At 38.8% G+C, this 23,925-nt stretch overlaps 1 protein-coding gene across 3 annotated transcripts in view; it reads right to left on the bottom strand.

Moving 5' to 3' along the window:
* Positions 1 to 21,851, bottom strand: part of LOC126175153 (aftiphilin) — a 66,657-nt gene extending 44,806 nt beyond the window's left edge. The window contains exons 1-4 of one of the 3 annotated variants that reach the window (XM_049921734.1): positions 21,531 to 21,851; positions 21,144 to 21,328; positions 19,234 to 20,309; positions 5,518 to 5,754 (exon numbers count right to left, since the gene is read on the bottom strand). In XM_049921734.1, the coding sequence (XP_049777691.1) occupies positions 5,518 to 5,754; positions 19,234 to 20,309; positions 21,144 to 21,276 (1,446 nt within the window). In that variant the 5' untranslated portion in view covers positions 21,277 to 21,328; positions 21,531 to 21,851. The remainder of the gene's footprint in view (positions 1 to 5,517; positions 5,755 to 19,233; positions 20,310 to 21,143; positions 21,329 to 21,530) is intronic. The other 2 variants (XM_049921752.1, XM_049921743.1) reach the window with 2 other exon arrangements.
* Between the last annotated feature and the right edge of the window lie 2,074 nt (positions 21,852 to 23,925).

Below are 23,925 nucleotides of genomic sequence, written 5' to 3'. Positions count from 1 at the left end.
TACCTCCTCATTAGTTACGTGATCTACCCATCTAATCTTCAGCATTCTTCTGTAGCACCACATTTTGAAAGCTTCTATTCTCTTCTTGTCCAAACTATTTATCGTCCATTTTTCACTCCCATACATGGCTACACTCCATACAAATACTTTCAGAAACGACTTCCTGACACTTAAATCTATACTTGATGTTAGCAAATTTCTCTTCTTCAAAAACACTTTCCTTGCCATTGCCAGTCTACATTTTATATCCTCTATACTTCAACCATTATCAATTATTTTGTTCCCCAAATAGCAAAACTCATTTACTACTTCAAGTAACTCATTTCCTAATCTAATTCCCTCAGCATCTCCCGACTTAATTCAACTACATTCCATTATCCTCGTTTTGCTTTTGTTGATGTTCATCTTATATCCTCCTTTAAAGACACTGTCCATTCCGTTCAACTGCTCTTCCAAGTCCTCTGCTGTGTCTGAGAGAATTACAATGTCATCGGCGAACCTCAAAGTTTTTATTTCTTCTCCATGGATTTTAATACCTACTCTGAATTTTTCTTTTGTTTCCTTTACTGCTTGCTCAAAAAAATTCCTATTGTAGTACAGACAAAATAACGCAGATGAATATTCAAACAAAAGAAGAGGTTATAAGCAAAATAAAATTAAAGCAAAACAAAGAATAGAAATAGCAAATGCAACAACATGGGTAAAAAAATAGGATAAAAATATCAAAATTAATACATAAAATTAATTAAAAGCACGTGAACAAAGACTTCAAGCAGAAAAAGAATGACAGAAAGAAAAATGAGAGCAAATGAAGTTTATATGATGATTAAAATTATGTGACAAGAAATACAAATAAAAATACATTTAATTCAATTCATTGAATAAAATAAGATGAAAGTATTTTGATAAAGATTTACAAATAAAAAAATTTAAAGCACCTGATGAGATTCGAAGCCATGACTTTCTGCACGTCAAAGTCTTACTCTATCCATTACACCATGCAACCAATCCATACAATAAAACTTTTAAAGGTTATTTTTGAGCATCATGCAAAATATCGATTTTTTTTTCCATCAATTAATCGAACAAAACCCCATCAGGGTAAATGGCTGCAGGGTTTGATGCCTGAGATCTTAATCTACATCATCTTATAGATGGTTTCAAAAAGTTGATCCCACTTTTGGGTACTTCTCCTTTTTAGTTAACCAAATTTCTGTCCGAGAAATTCTTGACTATGTTAGTTTATGCTTTGACCTTCCAGCCTCTAGCAAATGTGTCCATTTCACACAGTCAACAGCAATTAATCCGAAACTTCAGGACAGATTAAAACAAACTCTTTGCCTCCAATGCAGAACCTCACCTTTCACAACTGGAGCTGTGAGAGCATACTGAGGGTCATGCCTGCACAGCTCAGGAGTTTATAGCATTATCTGCAGGTTCGAGTATTTTCTGACACATGGTTTTAATCTACTGGGAAGTTTCAGATGGACTACTATTCATACTGGAATGGCACATAGTTTTAATCTATCAGGAAGTTTCAAAAACCCCATACTCAATGGTAGAGTGAAAGACTCATTCTGGAACAATTTATTCTAGTAATAACAGTATCATAAATGATTACCTAATTGGGTGCAGTAATCAAACTTTGTATTAATGTATATATGTGGTGTCTGTTTTTTTTTTTTTTTTTTTTTTTGACATGTCCAAAAGAACAGACACCATTTTGATCCAGCAGCCACTATGAATTAAGACGCAAAGGCAATACAGTCAATGGCCTCTTCAGTGCAGACACACACCAGGGTCAAACTCTTGTGGGAATTGGCAAAATACCAAGGGTAATGAGGATAATGCACAAGGGGCACTACATTTGTAGTGTGTGGATAAGTTGAGAATTTCACAGTTGCGATGACCACTGTGTCCGGATGGTGCGTCTACCTAGTAAGCAGAAGACATGCATTCGAAGTGCAGTCCAGCACAAATTTTCAACTTTCACCACTGATTTAAAGTAATCCCTTTCCCACCCAGTGTCTGTAATTCCTTTGGGTCTTTGTACTAATGCCTGAAATATGTTGAAACAACTGTGTAAAAAGCCTATAGAAAACAAGATATTTATACTAACTTGCAGGAAAAGGGATGAGTCAGCTTGATGTCCCATTAGTAGCACACTATCGGGATATTACTGTAACTGCACACTAGATAAGAACAAGTGAAATGAGTAGCTGCTGGAGCAATCACCTAACATTCACCTGATGTGAACTAAGGTAGTTTAAATAATTATCACCTATAGCATTTGAGTACTAGTGTTCCCAAATAAAAGTTTAGTGTCTCAACTGCTGCTACCACATAAATGTGTTCTATTCTATATGCTGTGAACCACAAGTGGCAATGGAACATATGTGAGTGTATTGTATCCCCACTAATGAGAGAAGCACAAGATAAAAAAGAAAGCGCTACAAATTTACTTAGAAGTAGCATTACTGTTTGTTGTTGTTGTTGTTGTTGTGGTCTTCAGTCCTGAGACTGGTTTGATGCAGCTCTCCATGCTACTCTATCCTGTGCAAGCTACTTCAACTCCCAGTACCTACTGCAACATACATCCTTCTGAATCTGCTTAGTGTATTCATCTCTTGGTCTCCCTCTACGATTTTTACCCTCCACGCTGCCCTCCAATACTAAATTGGTGATCCCTTGATGCCTCAGAACATGTCCTACCAACCGATCCCTTCTTCTGGTCAAGTTGTGCCACAAACTTCTCTTCTCCCCAATCCTATTCAATACTTCCTCATTAGTTACGTGATCTACCCATCTAATCTTCAGCATTCTTCTGTAGCACCACATTTCGAAAGCTTTTATTCTCTTCTTGTCCAAACTATTTACCGTCCATGTTTCGCTTCCATACATGGCTACACTCCATACAAATACTTTCAGAAATGACTTCCTGACACTTAAATCTATACTCGATGTTAACAAATTTCTCTTCTTCAGAAACGCTTTCCTTGCCATTGCCAGTCTACATTTTATATCCTCTCTACTTCGACCATCATCAGTTATTTTGCCCCAAATAGCAAAACTCCTTTACTACTTTAAGTGTCATTTCCTAATCTAATACCCTCAACATCACCCAACTTAATTCGACTACATTCCATTATCCTCGTTTTGCTTTTGTTGATGTTCATCTTATATCCTCCCTTCAAGACACCATCCATTCCGTTCAACTGCTCTTCCAAGTCCTTTGCTGTCTCTGACAGAATTACAATGTCATTGGCGAACCTCAAAGTTTTTATTTCTTCTCCATGGATTTTAATACCTACTCCGAATTTTTGCTTTGTTTCCTTTACTGCTTGCTCAATATAAAGTATGAATAACATCGGGGAGAGGCTACAACCCTGTCTTACTCCCTTCCCAACCACTGCTATCCTTTCATGTCCCTCGACTCTTATAACTGCCATCTGGTTTCTGTACAAATTGTAAATAGCCTTTCGCTCCCTGTATTTTACCCCTGCCACCTTTAGAATTTGATAGAGAGCTTTCCAGTCAACATTGTCAAAAGCTTTCTCTAAGTCTACAAATGCTAGAAACGTAGGTTTGCCTTTCCTTAATCTTTCTTCTAAGACAAGTCGTAAGGTCAGTATTGCCTCACGTGTTCCAGTATTTCTACGGAATCCAAACTGATCTTCCCTGAGGTCGGCTTCTACTAGTTTTTCCATTCGTCTGTAAAGAATTCGTGTTAGTATTTTGCAGCTGTGGCTTATTAAACTGATTGTTCGGTAATTTTCACATCTGTCAACATCTGCTTTCTTTGGGATTGGAATTATTATATTCTTCTTGAAGTCTGAGGGTATTTCGCCGGTTTCATACATCTTGCTCACCAGATGGTAGAGTTTTGTCAGGACTGGCTCTCCCAAGGCCGTCAGTAGTTCCAATGGAATGTTGTCTACTCCGGGGGCCTTGTTTCGACTCAGGTCTTTCAGTGCTCTGTCAAACTCTTCACGCAGTATCGTATCTCCCATTTCATCTTCATCTACATCCTCTTCCATTTCCATAATATTGTCCTCAAGTACATCGCCCTTGTATAGACCCTCTATATACTCCTCCCACCTTTCTGCCTTTCCTTCTTTGCTTAGAACTGGGTTTCCATCTGAGCTCTTGATGTTCATACAAGTGGTTCTCTTATCTCCAAAGGTCTCTTTAATTTTCCTGTAGGCAGTATCTATCTTACCCCTAGTGATATAAGCCTCTACATCCTTGCATTTGTCCTCTAGCCATCCCTGCTTAGCCATTTTGCACTTCCTGTCGATCTCATTTTTGAGACGTTTGTATTCCTTTTTGCCTGCTTCATTTACTGCATTTTTATATTTTCTCCTTTCATCAATTAAATTCAACATTTCTTCTGTTACCCACGGATTTCTACTAGCCCTCGTCTTTTTACCTACTTGATCCTCTGCTGCCTTCACTACTTCATCCGTCAAAGCTACCCATTCTTCTTCTACTGTATTTCTTTCCCCCATTCCTGTCAATTGTTCCCTTATGCTCTCCCTGAAACTCTGTACAACCTCTGGTTCTTTCAGTTTATCCAGGTCCCATCTCCTTAAATTCCCACCTTTTTGCAGTTTCTTCAGTTTCAATCTACAGGCCATAACCAATAGATTGTGGTCAGAGTCCACATCTGCCCCTGGAAATGTCTTACAATTTAAAACCTGGTTCCTAAATCTCTGTCTTACCATTATATAACCTATCTGATACCTTTTAGTATCTCCAGGGTTCTTCCATGTATACAACCTTCTATCATGATTCTTAAACCAAGCGTTAGCTATGATTACGTTGTGCTCTGTGCAAAATTCTACCAGGCGGCTTCCTCTTTCATTTCTTAGCCCCAATCCATATTCACCTACTACGTTTCCTTCTCTCCCTTTTCCTACACTCGAATTCCAGTCACCCATGACTATTAAATTTTCGTCTCCCTTCACTATCTGAATAATTTCTTTTATTTCGTCATACATTTCTTCAATTTCTTCGTCATCTGCAGAGCTAGTTGGCATATAAACTTGTACTACTGTAGTAGGTGTGGGCTTCGTATCTATCTTGGCCACAATAATGCGTTCACTATGCTGTTTGTAGTAGCTTACCCGCATTCCTATTTTCCTATTCATTATTAAACCTACTCCTGCATTACCCCTATTTGACTTTGTGTTTATAACCCTGTAGTCACCTGACCAGAAGTCTTGTTCCTCCTGCCACCGAGCTTCACTAATTCCCACTATATCTAACTTTAACCTATCCATTTCCCTTTTTAAATTTTCTAACCTGCCTGCCTGCCTGCCCGATTACTGTTTATGAAGTAAATTTCTGAAAGGTCCCACTAGGTATTAACCAGATCTTTTCTTCCATTAGTTATTAGACATCAAAGCTGAAATACAGTTCTTTATAAACTTTTGTTTGCTATTAGATAAGTGAGAAGAGCTCACACTCGCAGACCATAAACAACAATTACACGATTTCTTTTAAAATTATACTTACAAGGTTTCGTGAATCTATACCAAGAGCAGACAGCAGCAATTTATTTGAAGTTGACCCTGCCCATTGGTAAGACAACGCATGCGTAGTTTCTATATTTTTCAGATGAGCCCAGATACTTTGGGAGGCTTCTAAGTAATTTGTTAGAGGAAGCCATGTCTGTTCAGTATGCTCCTCAGTGGGAGTGTCTTTGCAGCTGCGAAACAATGCTAGGATCTTGCTTTCCAATGACAGTACCACCTGGAAGAGTCAACAACGACATATTACCAAATTATGTGAATACACATGTAACTGCAAACGACAAGTACAGATACACACATGTAGAGATATGAGAGAGAGAGAGAGAGAGAGGGGTAGTTTTTTTTTTGTTTTTTTTTTTTTGGGGGGGGGGGGGGGTGGGGGGGCATCGATACATCACAGACAGGAAGCATATAAAGAACACTAGGTGATGAATAATATTACGTTTCACAAATAAAACTGTAACAGTTTTGAACACATCAGCAGCTCATACACCGTACACCACTCAGTTCATACATTCAAAGAGATAGAGGGGCTGGCCAGTACTTACCTCAGCTCAGTACAGCCGATAGACACACAAAAAACAGAGCCAAAAATTTTCGTTCCTAGCTTTCGGAACTTTGATCCTTCATCAAGGAGGAGAGAGGGGAAAGAAAGGGAAGAAGGGAGAGTGGATTCAATTACTCACAACCCAGGTTATGAAGCAACAGGGAAAGGAAAACAGGGAGGGTAGCAAGGATGGAGGCATGGTTGTAAATTTTCGGTTCTGTTTTTTGTGTGTCTATCGGCTGTACTGAGCTGAGGTAAGTACTGGCCAGCCCTTCTATCTCTTTGTTAGTATTTGTTTCACATCTTTATAAGAGATTTTCCATTTATCATTCAGTTCATACATTGTTGGCCATTAAAATTGCAACATCATGAAAGTGGCAAGAAATAAATGTCAAACTGGCATAAAGTGTAGTACAAACCCGGAATGCACCACAGCACAAATTATAAGGGGCAATCAAATGAAATTGACAAAGATGGGAAAAAGTAAGTAAACTGATTTTTATTTCAAAAGTAATCATAGTAACTGTTAATAATTTATCCCATTGTCAGGCAAGTTGGTCAATGCCTTTGTGGAAAAATCTTTACTACTACCTACAGAAACATGACTGTATCCAGGAATGCCCCTCTTTCTCTGAAGCAAAACAAGACCATGATTATCTTCAGGGGAAAAAAGGGAAAATCACATGGGGAGGTATTGGGACTATGTGGAGTATGTGCAAGGGCTTCCCAACAAATCGTCTGTAGCACAGTCTAAACAGCTTTGGCAACATGTGGGCCCCTCACAGAATCTTCGCTGGGAAACCCTTATACATCCCCCTATACAGTCCCAATCTCTCTCCATGTGATTTCCATATTTTTGGCCCACTGAAGGAAATCAATTGTGGCTGTAAATTTGATTCATATGAAGAGGTACCCACATGAATACCATGGTTCCATAGGCAACTGCAAACATTTTTCCATGAAGGCACTGACCACTTCATTTCACAGTGGAATAAATGAATTAAAATTATGGTTACCACTTTTGAAGTAATAAACAGTTAACCCACTTTTTCCCATATGTCTTTTCATTTCATTGCTCTTTATCCAAGTAACACCAATATAGAAAGATTATGTAGCAGGTTTATCATTTTGAAAACCATTTGAAAGTCAGTTGTTTATGAGAAGATAGTGTTATATTTCAAGTAAGAAGCAGAAGTGCCAGCACCTGTCAGAATTCGACAGCAGTAGGATTGTGGCCTATGGAGACTGCAGTTCATCATTACATGATATTGCTGCTCACACTGCCCCAAGACTCTCCTGCAAATACGTAATCGATGGATTCAAGATGAGCATGTCATGCAGGTTCTCAACAGCCCCATGCAACTAGTGTGCAAGAGGACAGACATACCATTAACTTGGCTGTGCAGGGTCATAATGCCATGTCATGTACCTTCAGTCAAGAAATAGGTTCACTCACAGTAAGACAAGCAACCACGTGGAGAACCATGTCTGCAGCATCACAGACTGTCTGCATTATGACCACTGTTGCAGCTTTCATTTGATACAGCAGTAGAGGTACGCATGCTGACAATGGTGTATCCGCAATTGACACTGGAAACAGGCGCCATGACATCTTTACAGAAGAGTCCCTGTTCTGCGTATAGCATAACAATGGTGGCTTCAGGTATAACTAATGTTGCCAGATTGCATTTGGTATTGTTGTATATGGGACCAGACCTGGTGTGATGGTTTTAGGGTGTCACTGGGTACACAACAGTATCAGCTCCAGTTCACATAGCCAGTAATTTGGACATCAGCTTTTACATTTCTGAAATGTTGAAGCTGATGGTCATGCTTATCTTCAAGGTCAGCATGACAATTATCTATTGACAAGACTACAATAGACTACGCCAGCTGGACTGTCTTGGCCTTCAACAATAAAGGGTGTTCAGCTGCTGCCATAATCAGCACATCATCCAAGTCTCCCAGCCATTAAAAATATGGTCAGGGGTTGCAGAGAGGCTGGCATGACACCACTCACCAGCCATTACAATAGATTAATTCTGACATAGATCTGAAGCAGCATGAAATGACACACCAATATCTGTCATACAAGCTCAGTTCTATTCATTCCCAGCCAGGGTAGACTTCTTGTTGCTGCCAAAGGTGGCAGCTGCATATACTTAGCTTCACACCCTGTATACCCAAAATCACTGACACATTAAAGCATATATTCTTCCTACAATACTGTACAAGCACAAAAGTAAAATTTCATTATTTGCTATCCTTCCCAATGTTTTAATTTTAATGACCCACAGTGTCAGTGGGAAAACTATGGCTATTTGCTTAAGGTACGAAGAGAAAGGTTGTCTATAATGTTAGTTGCTCAACATACCCATTGCTAATGATCCTCCAGTAAATATTATATCTGTTTGTAGAGATTACAAATGACTTGCATTTTATCTCCTATAGCAATTTAAGTTGTATAGCACTACAGAAAACCTCCAATGTGTAGTGGATGCCAGTGAAGACACAAACCTTTAGTATAAACACAAAAGAATTTAGCAATAAGCATTTTACATCTGGTCAGGAGTGATTAGTTTGTTCAGAGTTTGAGACAGGCAAACCACTAACAATGCTATGATTTACAGACTGTTACAGGATATATAAAAAGGAGTGCAGAATTTGGCCAGAGTTGGTCAGCAGCAGATGATGGTGCTTTGGGGCTCATCTCTGGTGACAAATGAAATCTCTCCATCTATCCCTCCCCACTGCTACTTTCATGCCGAGATGTGATATGTGTACATCAGGGATGTAGTAAGCAACATCCTTCTAAACATATGAATGGGAAAAGAGGGCTGAGATGCTCAGAACACCGATGAATCTTATGATTGGAAGTAATTACAGAATATTATAAATGTGATGCAAAATTGGGATGGCATGTAGGTCAGAGGCAGAGAGGGAACCTTGGAGGCTCCTCTGCATTCCTTACATCACAAGCCTGATGCTCAGCCAACTCAAGATTGTTTAGCACAGTGGTGTAATAAACAATCCCCTTCTAAACAGACAAAAGGGAGATCAAGGTGAGTAAAATATGGTAAAAAGATAAGAACAAAAATTATATTGTAAGTGAACATTTTATCCATACTAATATTATACATGTGAAAGTAACTCTGCCTGTTAAGTTCTAACAACCAAAACGCTGAATCAATTATGATAAAATTGTTTATTTAAATAGCTTGAACCCTGACGAAGAATACAAGCTGTTTTAGAAAGCGTGTAGTACAAGATGCTTATTGATTTGAAGAATATTATGTGAATTAGGGAAACATGTACTCTCTAAACAAGAGATTTTCTCTTTAACTTTCGATCTTTATCATATTTGTGAAAATGATTTTATTGGTTGATATGTGCTACGTGATACAACTCAAAGTAACGAATACAATCCAGAATGAAATTTTCACTCTGCAGCGGAGTGTGCACTGATATGAAACTTCCTGGCAGGTTAAAACTATGTGCCGGACTGAGACTCAAACTTGGACCTTTGCCTTTCACGGGCAAGTGCTCTACCAACTGAGCTACCCACGCATGACTCATGCCCCGTCCTCACAGCTTTACTTCTGCCAGTACCTTGTTTCCTACCTTCCAAACTTTGCAAAAGCTCTCCTGTGAACCTTGCAGAACTAGCACTCCTGAAAGAAAGGATATTGTGAAGACATGGCTTAGCCACAGCCTTGGGGATGTTTCCAGAATGAGATGTAAAGCTGTGAGGACGGGGCGCGAGTCACGCTGGGGTAGATCAGATGGTAGAGCACATGCCCGCGAAAGGCAAAGGTCCCGAGTTCGAGTCTCGGTCCGGCACACAGTTTTTAATCTGCCAGGAAGTTTCATAAAGAATACAATGCTTGTACAATCCTTAATGTATTTAATCCATACTTTTACACTATTTGTTGCATAATGTACACCTTGTATAATAGGGTCCCATAGCTACTTCAATAGCACAACGCATAAATGCGTACTCCTGCCCATTCCACTCTATAGATGCTACTCAGCAGTGATGCTATGCATGCTGCCGCATCGTGCTCTGGGAAGCTCGGGAGGGGGGAGAACGGGGAACACATCATGAGCTATGCCATCCAAACATGTGAGGCAGCTGATGTTACTGCAGGTACAGTAATCACCATCACTCAACATAACAAAACTACTGATATGTAAGTGCAACCACGGGTAACAGATAATACTGATTATAAGGAGTCCTCAAGATCCTTCATTTGTTAGAGTGTTGTAAGGCGGGGGACACTTCACAAGTACGTGAGACACAATCAGCAAAGAACAGCAGTTATGCTTGGGAAGGGGAGGTGTGTCACTGCATACGATAAGGCCATGGATCAAGGCGAGTAAGACCAATACAAAGCTCACATAAGTGGATTCTTTCCAGGCCACACAACAGTAGTCTCCTCGGTAGTGCACAGTTTATTGGAGGGAGCAGTAGTTCACCATTCCATGCTGCAGCCGTGATAGATAAAGTGTCTCCTCTGTGCTTCCAAATCAGTGCTTTGTATGTCCATTACAAACATTGATTGTGTGGTTACTTCCCTGGCTAAGTGATCACCTAGTTCATTCCCAAAGATTTCTGTATGACTCAGGATCCAGAAGAAAATGACTCAGCGCACGGTACAGCTGAAATCATAAAGAAGGCCATGGACAGTGGACAATACTGAATGGTGAAGGTAGCATAAGTCAAGATACTGCTGAAAGCTCACTGAGTCATTAAATACCAAAAGTCAATTACACCCACCTGAGAGCATCAGAAGTGATAAAATATTCTAATTTATCAATTCTAAAAAAGCACAAGCTGTTTAATACATATGACAGATCAGAAGCTTACTAACTTGATTCTATCATCAACCATTCCAACACAGAAGAAGATAATCGAAGTTCAAGTCATTTAATGCCATTTCTTGAGTCCCTTTGGTTATTATAATCACTGAGTGACAATGCAGGCATTATTACCATATAAGAAGGAAGAAAGGAAAATTAGGATTAAATGTTCCATCAATGCAATGGTCGTTAAATGAGATGGAGAGCTTGCTCAGGCTGTAGAAGAAAACAGGCCATGTCCTTTTCAAAGATACACTTCTGGTAATCCTATAAGACCTTTGCCTGTTAACCTACTACTACTACTCTGCCTAGGGTGGAGTTATTAGATAGCTAATGAAGGCATTATTGGAGCTCCATGCTCTGTTAGTTGTTAATGTTAATTTTCAAAACCAGTTCTCCCAATTCTTTTTCAATTAGGTAATTAATAGTGTGCTCTGCTCCAGATTGTCCTGCAAGGTAACTTGCTTGTGACAATACAAGACAAGTTGACTGTCTGCCATGTAGGTAAACAAATGATACAGTTTAGATGCACAAAAGTGTACATCTGTGACAAGCTGTATGCCAGACCGGAGTTGAAACCCAAATCCCTGTCTTTCATGTAAATTGCTCTAGCATCTAAAAATCTGAGCACATCCCACAGACTGACTTAAAAGCTGCAATTTGCTACTAGTTCCTCACCACACCTTCCAAACTAATCAATAAAAATGTTGTTGAGCTGCTCAAGTAACTGAAATGGGAACCACAGAGAAAAAGATTACATTCTTGTATTTAATTCCTGGTAAATTTAAAAGACCAATATTTTGGACACATGGTTTAGCAGTTTACTGCCTTCATTTCACTTTTGTTCCAAAAAAGGAAGGAAGGAAGGAAGGAAGGAAGGAAGAGCAGAGTTTTAAACTGTACAATGACGACAGAATGAGTGTAAACTCAGAACAAAGGAACCACCTCTGCATTCATTCTAACTCATTTAGGGAAACCATGAAAAACCCAAACACAAACAGCTAGATGGCAATTTGAACCCCACCCCTCTCAAATACAGGTTCTGTGTCTTAGCCACTTAACTATCTCACTCGGTTTTGAGTAACGACCACAGGGAAAAAATATGAGCATATAATTATGGCCCAAAAGACTGTTTTGCTTATTCCATCCACAAATAAAACAGACAAAGGACCAGCTAGTAATAGTAAGAGATATCCTCTCACAAGGTGATGCACAGTGAGAATATGAAGACAAATTAGTAAATCTATTGAAACTCTATGAAAAAATGTGAAATTTTCTTAAGGGGCTGAATTTTTACCAAATACGGTGCCAGTAATGGTTGTGTTCAGAGTTTCAAACAGATGTAATGTGAGACTGGCATTACATTTTTCATGGGAATGGACAATGATTAGTATCAGACAGCAATATTATGCTACACATAAAATAAAATGGATTGCGATTGAGATGCAGTCCAAGTTGACAAAAGCTAACAAATCCTGCCGCAGATTCAAGACCTTTTATAATTGTGTGAATGAAGTAAACACAGATGTAGGAGCAGTGCAGATTTGGTACATTATGGTCATACAATTGAGGTTTCTTCTGAAAAAGCAGTGGATACAATGCATGATATTGTGGTTGTAGATTATTGCCTTTAAATTTATATTACTGTCACGACAATTGGCATCTCATATACAGAGTTACATAAGATTCTGGTGACAGCAACTGCAGTAATGGAATTTTCATAATTTCATGATAATTTACTGCAAAAAGAGTGCATCATCATTAGCTCCTACACTGGAACAATAATGACTTGTTCACAAAATGAGTTGGTCAGGAAGTGTGCTTTCACCTGCTCACACATTTGCCATTGTGAAGGGCAGGAGTTTCAAGACAGTTCCACATGCATCCTCTGTCACAAGTGACTTCTGTTTTCTAATCCCAAAATTATGCAGCATTAGAAGCAAAATTCTGTTCTGATCGAACAAAAACATCTGAATTACACTGGGTCAAATTCATTTATCTCATACAGAAAAATAATTTTTTCTAAAAAAAATTTATTTATTAATAAACATAGCAATCCATTCTTCTACATAACATACTGTATAGTTGTGTTAATAATATCATAATGGTTGCAGTTTGCTCTTGTTTCTTTCTATGTCATCCTTTACTACTGATTACATTTTTTCTACACCTACAATACTACACCTAATTTACCGCACAAAACACCTAGGTTTTGTTCTAGTAGAATATAATATCCTATCAACACTGAAATCACAAAGTACTGAATGCAAGCTTTGACTGAACAAGGATAGGGAAGGAGATCAGCTGTAGACCTGTTTATGGGACCAGTATTAACCTCAAGTGATTAACATAAATCTATCTGGCCAGGCAAGAATTTGAATTTCACTCCTTGAAAATATGAATCCTGTGTCTTTACCAATGCATCTCCTCACTTGTCATATGGAGTGTAAGTACAGACAAAAATGTGCACACACTTTGTTAAATATATTCGTCAAATGCAGTGTCTCCCTATTAACGATGCAAAGCATCATATACAGGCTGTCTTATCTTCATCAGTCCACATGAAGAATTAAATGTTTTCAGCACCTAACTTGAAACTGGTATTCAATATGGAAACACCATATTAAAAAAGGGTGAGTAGAAAATAACTTCCACTTCACTTCTGCGAGAAAAACATAAGAAAAGTCCCATAAATGATAGGTTGTCTGACACAGAGCACAAACTTGGAGTGGGTAAAGATGGGAAAGAAAATCAAAATCAACCCTTCCCTTCTGAAGAAAAAACACGCCAGCACTTGGTTTGACAGATTTATAAGAAACTGTGGAAAGCATGAATCAGAATGATGGCCTGACATGGATGTGTATTAAAAAACAAGATTTACCAAATTATGCCAGCAATCATTTCACAAATGCAACAACTTCATTAATCCTGAAATTTACAAATCAAGAAAAACCAGGAAATTCAAAATCTGCTTATAGCATGAGGGTAGAACCAACAAACAAACATGAAGTGTTAAAAAGCCTGAAACCTAAAATGTCAACAGGAGTACATGAGGTGCCAGGTCCTTCATAACAGTGACAGCACCACAGATGACAAGGCCTTTGGCATAGATAACCAACTTACCATTTAGTGGAGAAGTGTTTCTAGGAAGATCGGTAATCTAAAAAATGAAGCCATTATTTAAAAATGGCAATCTCTCCAAAGCATTTTCTACTGCTAATCATCATATTCTTTATGTACAACTGGAACCATTTGTTATTCAAGAGATAGGAAAAAAGTGATTTGAATCACACCTACTAAACACAACGCAGATTATAAGACTAATGTCAGCTTACGCCATGCACAAAATCAGTTTACTATCAGGTGCAAAAAAATTTGAAATAGGAGTATTACAAGACAGTATTCTGGGTACCATACTGTTTCCTGTTTATATAAATGACATTCACACCTCAGACATACAGCCAACGACATACTATTCACAGATGATACTAGTGTGGTAATGCTCTTATAATTATTGCAAATGTTTGTATTTCATAGGGTGTCAAGATAGCATATTTTGGTTAGTTTCAGTCTCCTACAACACAGAGAACAATATTTTGGGTTCCAGAGCTTGCTGCCTAAATGGATTATTATTATTATTTTAATAGAAGGCTATTCAAATAATAACACAATAGTTCTCTACACACACACACTGCAAATCAATTTTCAAAAAGCTGAAAATACTAATAATACCTTCATTATATCTACACAAACATGTTGTGTGTGTCAGAGTCCATCTTGCAGATTTTCAGATAAATGCCAACTTTCATACCTAAAATACCCAAAATGTGCAGCACTCCATACTCAGTGAACAAAAAGAAGAAACACACAAAGGCATGTGAACCATATTGGTACAAAACTTAACAACTGACTGCCAGTCAACAATAGGTAGTTGGAAGATGAGAATCAATTTAAAACAGAATTTAAAAAAAAATCAGCCCAAACAATGTTTTTACTTGTTAAGTGACTATATAGGCCAATAAGATTTCCTGATAATGCTTATAAAAAAGTAAAATTGAAAATATTGTCTTATGTCCCTAGACCTTTTTGTTATATGGTCAAAGGAGAACAATCATGTGATGTAAAATCTTTACTGAATTACTGTAGTGTGTGTAAGATCTTGCTGTTTAGGGAGAGCAAAAGTAAAGCCCTACAAAAAACCAACTATGCATTATTACAACATATAGAACTGTGTTACTATGCACTGAATGACCTTTTCTCATTTTGTTTGTAATTTGTGTACATATTTATATGTTCCATTTCCTTTAAGTGCTTTCTCTTAAATTTAGATGTGCATTTGGACAACATTCATACGATATTCATTATCAATGGGCTGATAAATATGATAATATAAATAAATTTGAACCAAAAGGGAAACCAGTTGTGATGAAGCAAGCTGAGATATTTTTACTTCTTGTTCTGCCATCTGCCTCCTTAAAATTATTTTTTTTTACTTTTAACTAATTACCATTAACATACATGAGTATAACATGCATCATCATTAAAGAGAAATGTTGGCCCTCAGTTTTAATGAATATAACACAAGATCGAATTTGTGGTTAGTTTTATGCATGTAGTTGATTTTCTAATTTCTTTTGACTATTCCTAATTAATACTGATAAACATTTGGATGAACAACTAATGGTATTATTAAAGGATCTATTTGGCTCTATTCAAAAACTTGTTAGCAGAGCCAACTCTTAATTAATTCCAAAGAAAGTCACAGTTTTGTCAAAAGTATTGTTTGCATAATGATATGTTAATTTCATAATTTAAACAAATAATTTCACCTTACCCTTGCAACAGAAGAAATTGTTAAAAGGAACAAAATTTTGGATGTATTCAGTTGATTTAATGAGTTAAGCTTTAATTGTAATTTCTGTAAAACTTCAAACAATGTGTAGTTTCAGTACCTATTATTGTGAGGATATATATGGGCCCAATTTTCCGTCCTGAGACAGTCAGTCCACGGCCGAGTTTCAGACAAGAAACCTGTGTTGATTAGAATGACAACAATGCATCAACTTAACCATGGAATAAGTGTTACACCAACAGGCCGTGTGTTAAAGCAATGACAACGTCTCTTCAATTTATCTGAAAGATTGTGAAATGTGTGGTTAGATTTTTACTGCTAGTAGATGTTCAACAGTAAACTATTGTAGCAGTATGTGGATGTTTGCCCACAAACTATTAATGAGGCTTATCAAAAGTTAAACAATAGTTCACTGCCCATATAACTGTGTATTACTGGGGGATTGTGAACAGTGAAAGTAAAGAACAGTGAAACACTACAGTGCGCCTGTCGGCTACATTATTTACAGTAGCCAGTGCCGAAATTACAAACCCCATTTTTCAGCCATTCAGCCAGTGTAGCAACGCAGTATGTCATCACTGAGGGCTATCAGCAAAGAAACAAAGCAGGCGAATGCCACCCAGTGTCTTCAGCACTACTCCATCTTGCTTGGGAAGAAAAAGAGATTGTCTATGTCCATTGTCAATATTGGTAAATCACATTTTTTTTTTGGGGGGGGGGGGGGGGAGATATAAGATTGAAGTGAATGGTGAGTGGGGCAGGTGGGGTCTGGACCCAGTCAATAGATATTCATCTTCTAATAGGTGCACATTAAATCACTTTCAGCAATAGGGTATTTTTGCATATTTCATATAATTGATGTTCTACAGCTGTATAAATAATATTATTGCAACTGGTAAATGTAAATAATATTATTGCAACTGGCAAATGAAAGTTTTAATATCAAATTACGATCAGTCTTCGAGAATGAAATTTTCACTCTGCAGCAGAGTGTGCACTGATATGAAACTTCCTGGCAGATTAAAACTATGTGCCGGACTGAGACTCGAACTTGGGACCTTAGCCTTCTGCGGGAAAGTGCTCTACCAACTGAGCTACCCAAGCATGACACACGCCCCGTCCTCACAGCTTTAATTCCGCCAGTACCACGCCTCCTACCTTCCAAACTTCGCAGAGGCTCTCTGCATACCTAAGGTCCTGAGTTCGAGTCTCGGCCTGGCACACAGTTTTGATCTGTCAGGAAGTTTCATGATCAATCTTGTTCTTTCTGTCTGTCTGTATCTCCTATACCTACATAATAAAAAGAAGGAAGGAGAAGGAAATTAGTTGTATCCTACCTAAAGGTACACAACTCTGTCTTATAATTTAAGTAATTTGTATCACCATCGAAAACCTAAATCTGCATGGGCTCATGAGAATTTGAAATTCTAGCATTCAATAAGCGTGTCAGTTTTGGTAACCATCAGACCACTTTGCTTAGTATAATTCAACAGTTAAATATAGCATTTGTACATGAGTTAAGGAATATCAGTGCTATTGGAAAATATAATTCTAGAAGTTCCTCATCACAGTCTCTGTTCATTGGCAAAATCAAAGACTGTGGTACCACCAGCCAGCTTTGGTCCATGAAGTTTACTCTGTTCGGCAATCCTGACTTAGGTTTTCGTGAATCATTTCAGGCAAATGCTGGAGCAGTTCCTCATACAATTATAGTGTTTCTGTGTGTACATATATTTTGAGCTATTTATTTCCACTGTATTACAATGACAAATCCTAAATCATTCTGAGACTATTCCTGGATGAATAAATGCATAAATAAAATAACTGATTCAATGCTAGAGTAACATCAGTTTTTTTTTTCCTGGCATACCTCTGCACTGTTGCAATGATTGGCGTATGACAAAAAATGATAAGCCATATCTTGGTTTGATCTCACATCACAATGACATGATAAAAGTCATGTTGGAAGTCCCCTGCAGAAATATTGAACCATGATGCCTCTATAGCACTCCATAATTGCAAAAGTGTTGCAGGTGCAGAATTTTTTTGCACGAACTGACCTTTTGATTATGCCCCATAAATGTTTATTGGAATTCATGTCAGGAAAGAATGTTCTTCAACCCAATCGTGAACAATTGAGGCCCGGTGACATAGCATATTCTCACCCACAAAAGTTCCATCATTGCTTGAAACATTAAGTCCATGAATGATTGCAAATGATCACCAAGTAGTTCACCTGTGCCAGAGGACACAGACCGTTCTATGTAAACATGACCTACACCATTATGGAGCCTTCACCAACATGCACAGTGCCTTACTGACAACTTCCGTTCATGGCTTTGTGGAGCCTTTGTCACATTCTAACCCCACCATCAGCTCTTACCAATTTAAATTGGGACTCACCAGACCAAATCACAGTGCTCCAGTCGTCTAGAGCCCAATCGATACAATCACGAGTCCAGCAGAGTCACTGCAGGCAATGTCGTGCAGCAAGCAAAGGTATTCGTGTCAGTCATCTACTGCCATAGCCCACCAACACCAAATTTCGCTGCACTATCCTAATGGATACATTCGTTACATGACCCACATAGATTTCTGTGGTTATTTCACACAATGCTGCCTGCCTGTTAGCACTGACACCTCTCCGCAAACGCCACTGCTTTTGGTCATTAAGTGACCTGGTCGTCGGCTGCTGTGTTGTCTGTAGTGAGAGGTAATTCTTGAAATGTGGTGTTCTCGACACTGCGTATTACAGATTATTGAATTCCCTAATGATTTCTGAATTGCAAGGTTCCATGCGTATAGCTCCAATTACTTTCCCGCATTCAATGTCTGTTAATTCCCGTTGTGCAGCCATAATAATGTCCGAAATCTTTTCACATGAATCACCTGTGTACAACTGACAGCTCTGACAATGCACTGCCCTGCTGCACCTTGTGTGCATGATATTACCACCATTGGTACATAAACTTATAGCTATCCCATGACTTTTGTGTAAACTGTATGCTAATCTTTACCAACTTGGGTTGACCGCATTTGAGGTAAGAAGGTGCAAAGCATATGCTATGTTTAATAGGATGATGATAAGTAAATAAACCAAACTTCAATTAAACTACTGCTTCCTTCTCGTAAAGAAAGTGTAGGCTGTAAAAAGCAGAGCAAACACAAAGTCTATCTCCCTAAAATGTGTTGACCTTAAAGATAAGCATCTGACACATTGATAAAATGGAAGTGACATACAATATGATGTTCAATATGATGTTTACAAAGAAAGACAATCACTCCTACAACTGTTAAACTAACAACAGTGATGGCAATTATGTTCATATGTGCTTCTTCCATCCTGGGCAAGACTCATTTCAGTTTGGCAACACGAGATAAAAATGATTTGCTCATCATAGGAAAATATACCATAAATTATAAGCCACTATTTCAGATACCTGTGTACTATCTTCTTTGGGTTTAACACTGGATGAGAACTCTACTGCTTCAAAATCTCCAAAATCATCATCAGCCAGCATGGAATCTGGGATCACATCATGTAATTGGGTAGCTGAAGCATCAACCCAGTCTGTCCTTCCACTTTCTTCACTTTGTGCTTCCGGGAAGAAAGAAGATTCTTCACGCACTGATGGTCTCTCTGTTGATGCCGCATTACCTCTATTTGGTCTTTCACTGTCACTACTGTTTCCAGATTCAATATAAGCCACTTTTTCAAATTTTAGGTCCTCCAGTTCTTCCTCTGGCAATTCAGTTACATTATGGAAAACACCAAACTCATCAGAACTGCTGTCATGGTAGGAAATATCTTCCAACTTCTCAATTTCAGACGCTACTAGTCCAGAAAAATTTTCACTTTCACAACTTAAGTTTGTAGTGTCTTTCACAGACTCACTAAGGTCCAATTTCAGAGGCAATGGTTTGATGAGTGTGTCACCCTCAACCACTACTGAAAAGTCAGAGGAAGTAAATAAACTATCTTGTGATTCACACTCTTCAGGAGTTGGTCCACCTGCTGATGTCACAAAATCATCGTTGTACTTAATACTTTCACTTACAGGTTCTTCAGTCACAGTACTTGCCACAGGGAATTCTGTGACTACACTGCTTTTTGTATCTGAACCTGTTATTTCTGAAAGCAATGTGCCCCCTTCAATGTTCAGAGCTGACTGTCCGGGAATGGAAGACTTTGAATTAGCAACCTCATTAGGAGTAGAGTGTGATGTATCTCCTAGTGAATTTACATCATCTGCACCATTTCTATCATTTAGTTCTTGCTGACTTTTACTGTATGCTTCTTTAAGGTCTGTTTCATGTCGTGAAACAGAATTAACAATAGATATATCCTGATGACCATTGCAGCTTTGAGTTATGCTGGTATAAGATTCCACTTGTTTATCAATTTGTTTCATATCAGGGGCTTCTGTTTCTTGCATTATTGTAGGAATTCTGGTTTGTGCAGTAACACTTTCTCTGCATGTTACATTACCATCAGTCTGTTGATTTCCAGTAGCACCTGAAAAGTTCAACACGATCTATTAATACAGAAGCAGCAATATTATCAATATTATTAGCTCTGTATATAGTACTTACAAAGCTAGAACATTATGATATAATAGGTAGCAGCATACTACAGTGGCTTTGATTTTTGAAACCTGACATCAGATCAACAATACTTATATTACACCATTTTGTCTAAATCCCGTCTGAAGTACGTGTTTATCAGCCATAGAAATATGTACAACTGGTGTGTACAACACAAATTAGTATGTATGCACTTATGCATTTATACAAAATTAAATGTTGTCCACCAATTTCATGGTGGTTTGTGTGGCATAATGATATATACAGATAGCTTGCCCGTAATTTCATCTGAATAGTGCATAGTGGCATATGTGGGTGATTGTCATGTTTGCTTGGGCAGTGCAGGGTTTATGGTTTTATAAAAATGAAGCATAAGAGCAAAATATAATGTTCATATGTAGCTTGTACCTCTCAAATGCCACCAAAGGAACTGGGAAACTGAAAACATCACTTTAGACAGACTGACTGGAATCAGCTTCTTTACCCAAGATAGTATGAAGAATTTTACAGCAATCACTTCCCAACAACCAAAATCAATAGTTTCACTTGTAATATCGTTTATTTCAAATGGAATTTAACCCACACGTAGTTTACTAAGACTGACAGTACAACATCAGTTCATTTTTAACATTACCCCTTTCAAAAGCTGAAGTTCGTTAGCTGTCACTCTGTTGATCCCTCCACGTACACTACATTGGTAAACAATAAACGAAATGATTATATGTGAAGAATAATGTTCCATCATAATTTCTGCTACTTGAGTTACCTGTGGCGTTAAATGACAAATCTCCCATCGAAAAATCACCAAAGTCGTCGTCGTCATCATCATCATCTTCATCAGGATTGTCATCCAAAGGCGGAGGTGATGATGACACCATTGGTGGTATTATGTTTGACATGGTTATGTACTTACACAAAACTTAAGTTCAGTGTAAAGTATCCATCTGAAATCTAATTGATGGTACCACATAAGTTCATGGAACGTGGAACACGTAAAAGACAATTCGGCATATGCCAAGGTAAGCCCTTCATTTACACACACAAACGAACGTCACATGACATTACATAGAAAATTTGCAAGTTCCGCATGCCAACATAAAACAGAAGTCAAGAAGCTTTAAATATTTTTCTTCAGAAGCCTTGTGGCGCTTACCTCAAAGGTATTGGAATCTAGATTAATACTGACTGCGAACAGAAAATAGAACATGTATCTAAATTATGACATTACACACTTTCTATCGATTCACCACATTACACATATCCTACATTATCTGTCGTAAACACAGCAGGCATATGACATTTCTCAATCGCATTCCATTCGATCAAACTTGGGGAGATCGATGTCGATGAAAATCAATGTCGACATAAACTGGAGACTTTTCATGAATCTTTATTGCAATATTACTATCGGGATTAGGAAAGATAACGCAGCTGTTGTTCTTGACATATCATATAATCAATTACAGTTCACAAATAGTTCTCTTCATTCTATATGTATTACCAACTGCGCAGACAAGTCATACCGCATGAACTCTTATTTTTAGCGGATATGAGACGTGCGCAACCGTGGAAGTTTGAGTCGCAAGTCTGGGAAAAATTGTTCAAATCTGCTTGCGCGAATCACACATGCGTATACAAAGCTTAGCATGTGGAATGGTAATAGTCGTAAATCTGGCGCACGAGACATGTCTTAGTTGTTTGTTCAGTATACTCTGTAAGTGCTCACTGAATTCTAAAACGCCTTATACATGTATGTGCTGTAGACATTGTACTTTCATTGAAATGTTTAGAAGACACAAATTTTTGTGGACAGTTAAGAGCAAGCAATAAAGCCATCGGATTAGAAGGCAGTTATAGCAGACAGATGAAAAGTAACAAAAAAAAATGTTTGTGGACTGTTCAGGCTATCGTTGTGGCCGATCCATAGCCCCCGGCTACTCCCCAGCTGCTCGGCGACAGAGGATCGCCGCGCCCAGGAAGTAGCTGTGGCCAGCCGGACAGCCGGACCTAGCAACAACACAATGCAGACGTTCAGCGAGATGCACGAAATCAGCATAAAGAAATTTTTCAACAAAATAGCTCTCATACTCAAAGAGACTGACGACGAGAGAAAAGATATCAACATGTAATGGCAAAAGCCGACAAAAACTGAAAGAAAAGGCGTCATGAAGGGCCAAGAAAACCCGTAACGGATGGATACATCTGCTGCAGAAGCGTTAGACACACCAGCCTCAAAAACGAAAACGCCCACCAGCAAACCCGAGGACGTGGACGTCGTCCTATCGCCGGACTGGCTACAGCACACATCTGCCCCGCCCCCGCAACGTGCGTGACGCCCACCACTGTGAATGCAAGGTAAAACAATGCACAAATCCTCTCATGCAATGTGAACAGAATGAGTTCCTCGGTGAAATTAGACGCGCTTTCAGATCTCTTGCAGCATAGAACTGCAGGCATAGTTCTTCTACAAGAGGTGGTAATGACGCAATAGAAGAGGTAGAATGACACCGAGTTTTCAGCAACACTGCGCAGTGGTTAGCACACTGGACTCGAATTCGGGAGGACGACGGTTCAATGCCATCCTGATTTAGGTTTTCCGTGATTTCCCTAAATTGCTCCAGGTAAATGCCGGGATGGATCCTCTGAAAGGGCACAACCGACTTCCATCCCCGTTCTTCCCTGATCCGATGAGACCGATGACTACACTGTTTGGTCTCTTCCCCCCAAACAACCAAACCCAACCCAGCAACACTGACTCTGAAACCCGATGAAGGATGTCTATTATGGTCAGAGAAGAAATAGAAACAGGAGAACCGAAACTAATGGTAGATGGAAGCAACATAACAGTAGTAATAGCAGGAACGCTGTTCATAAACATATATGCACCGTCGGGGACAAGAACAAGAGTGGGAGAAATCAGTTCTTCAACGAGCGCATTTGCGAACTCCACCCACACAATAATACCAATCTTGTGCTAGGGGGAGATTTTAATTGCGTTGCCGCCCCAGAAGACCAGATCCCAGTACTGAATCTATTTGCAGATCTGCAAGATCTGATAAGGCGTCTAAAACTCGACAACTCATGGCGTTTGCACAACAAAGAAAACACGGAGTTCACCTTCCACTACAACAGGGGGGAAAGCAGACTAGATAGGGTGTACATACGCAAAAAATTAGTCGCCCCTGTATCACACATAGAAGTCTGCCCAGTGATCTTATCTGATCACTGTGCATACGAGAGCAAAATTCACCTACCAAGAAAAAGTATCCCTGGTCAGAAAGCGAGACGGAAAATAAAAGGAGACGTTAGGAAAATGTTCAGAAAGGCGACACTCATACAATTCCACTATAGAGTGGTGGGCAGAACTTGCCAAGGCAGCAATCAGAAGATCACTGATCACATACAGTGCGGGAAAAGCTTTCTGGAAGAACAGCATGGCAGACTTCTACGCACTCTGTCTAAAAGACGCACTGAACGTCCCTTCAGACGACCCACATTACCTGACATGCGTGAGTAGTTTGGAAGCACGTCTCCTAAACATCAAATGG

The sequence above is a fragment of the Schistocerca cancellata genome, chromosome 1 (assembly GCF_023864275.1).
Source record: "Schistocerca cancellata isolate TAMUIC-IGC-003103 chromosome 1, iqSchCanc2.1, whole genome shotgun sequence".
NCBI classification, from domain to species: Eukaryota; Metazoa; Arthropoda; class Insecta; order Orthoptera; family Acrididae; genus Schistocerca; species Schistocerca cancellata.
The sequence above is the reverse complement of the archived record's forward strand: the minus strand, read 5'-3'. Positions and strand labels throughout refer to the sequence as shown.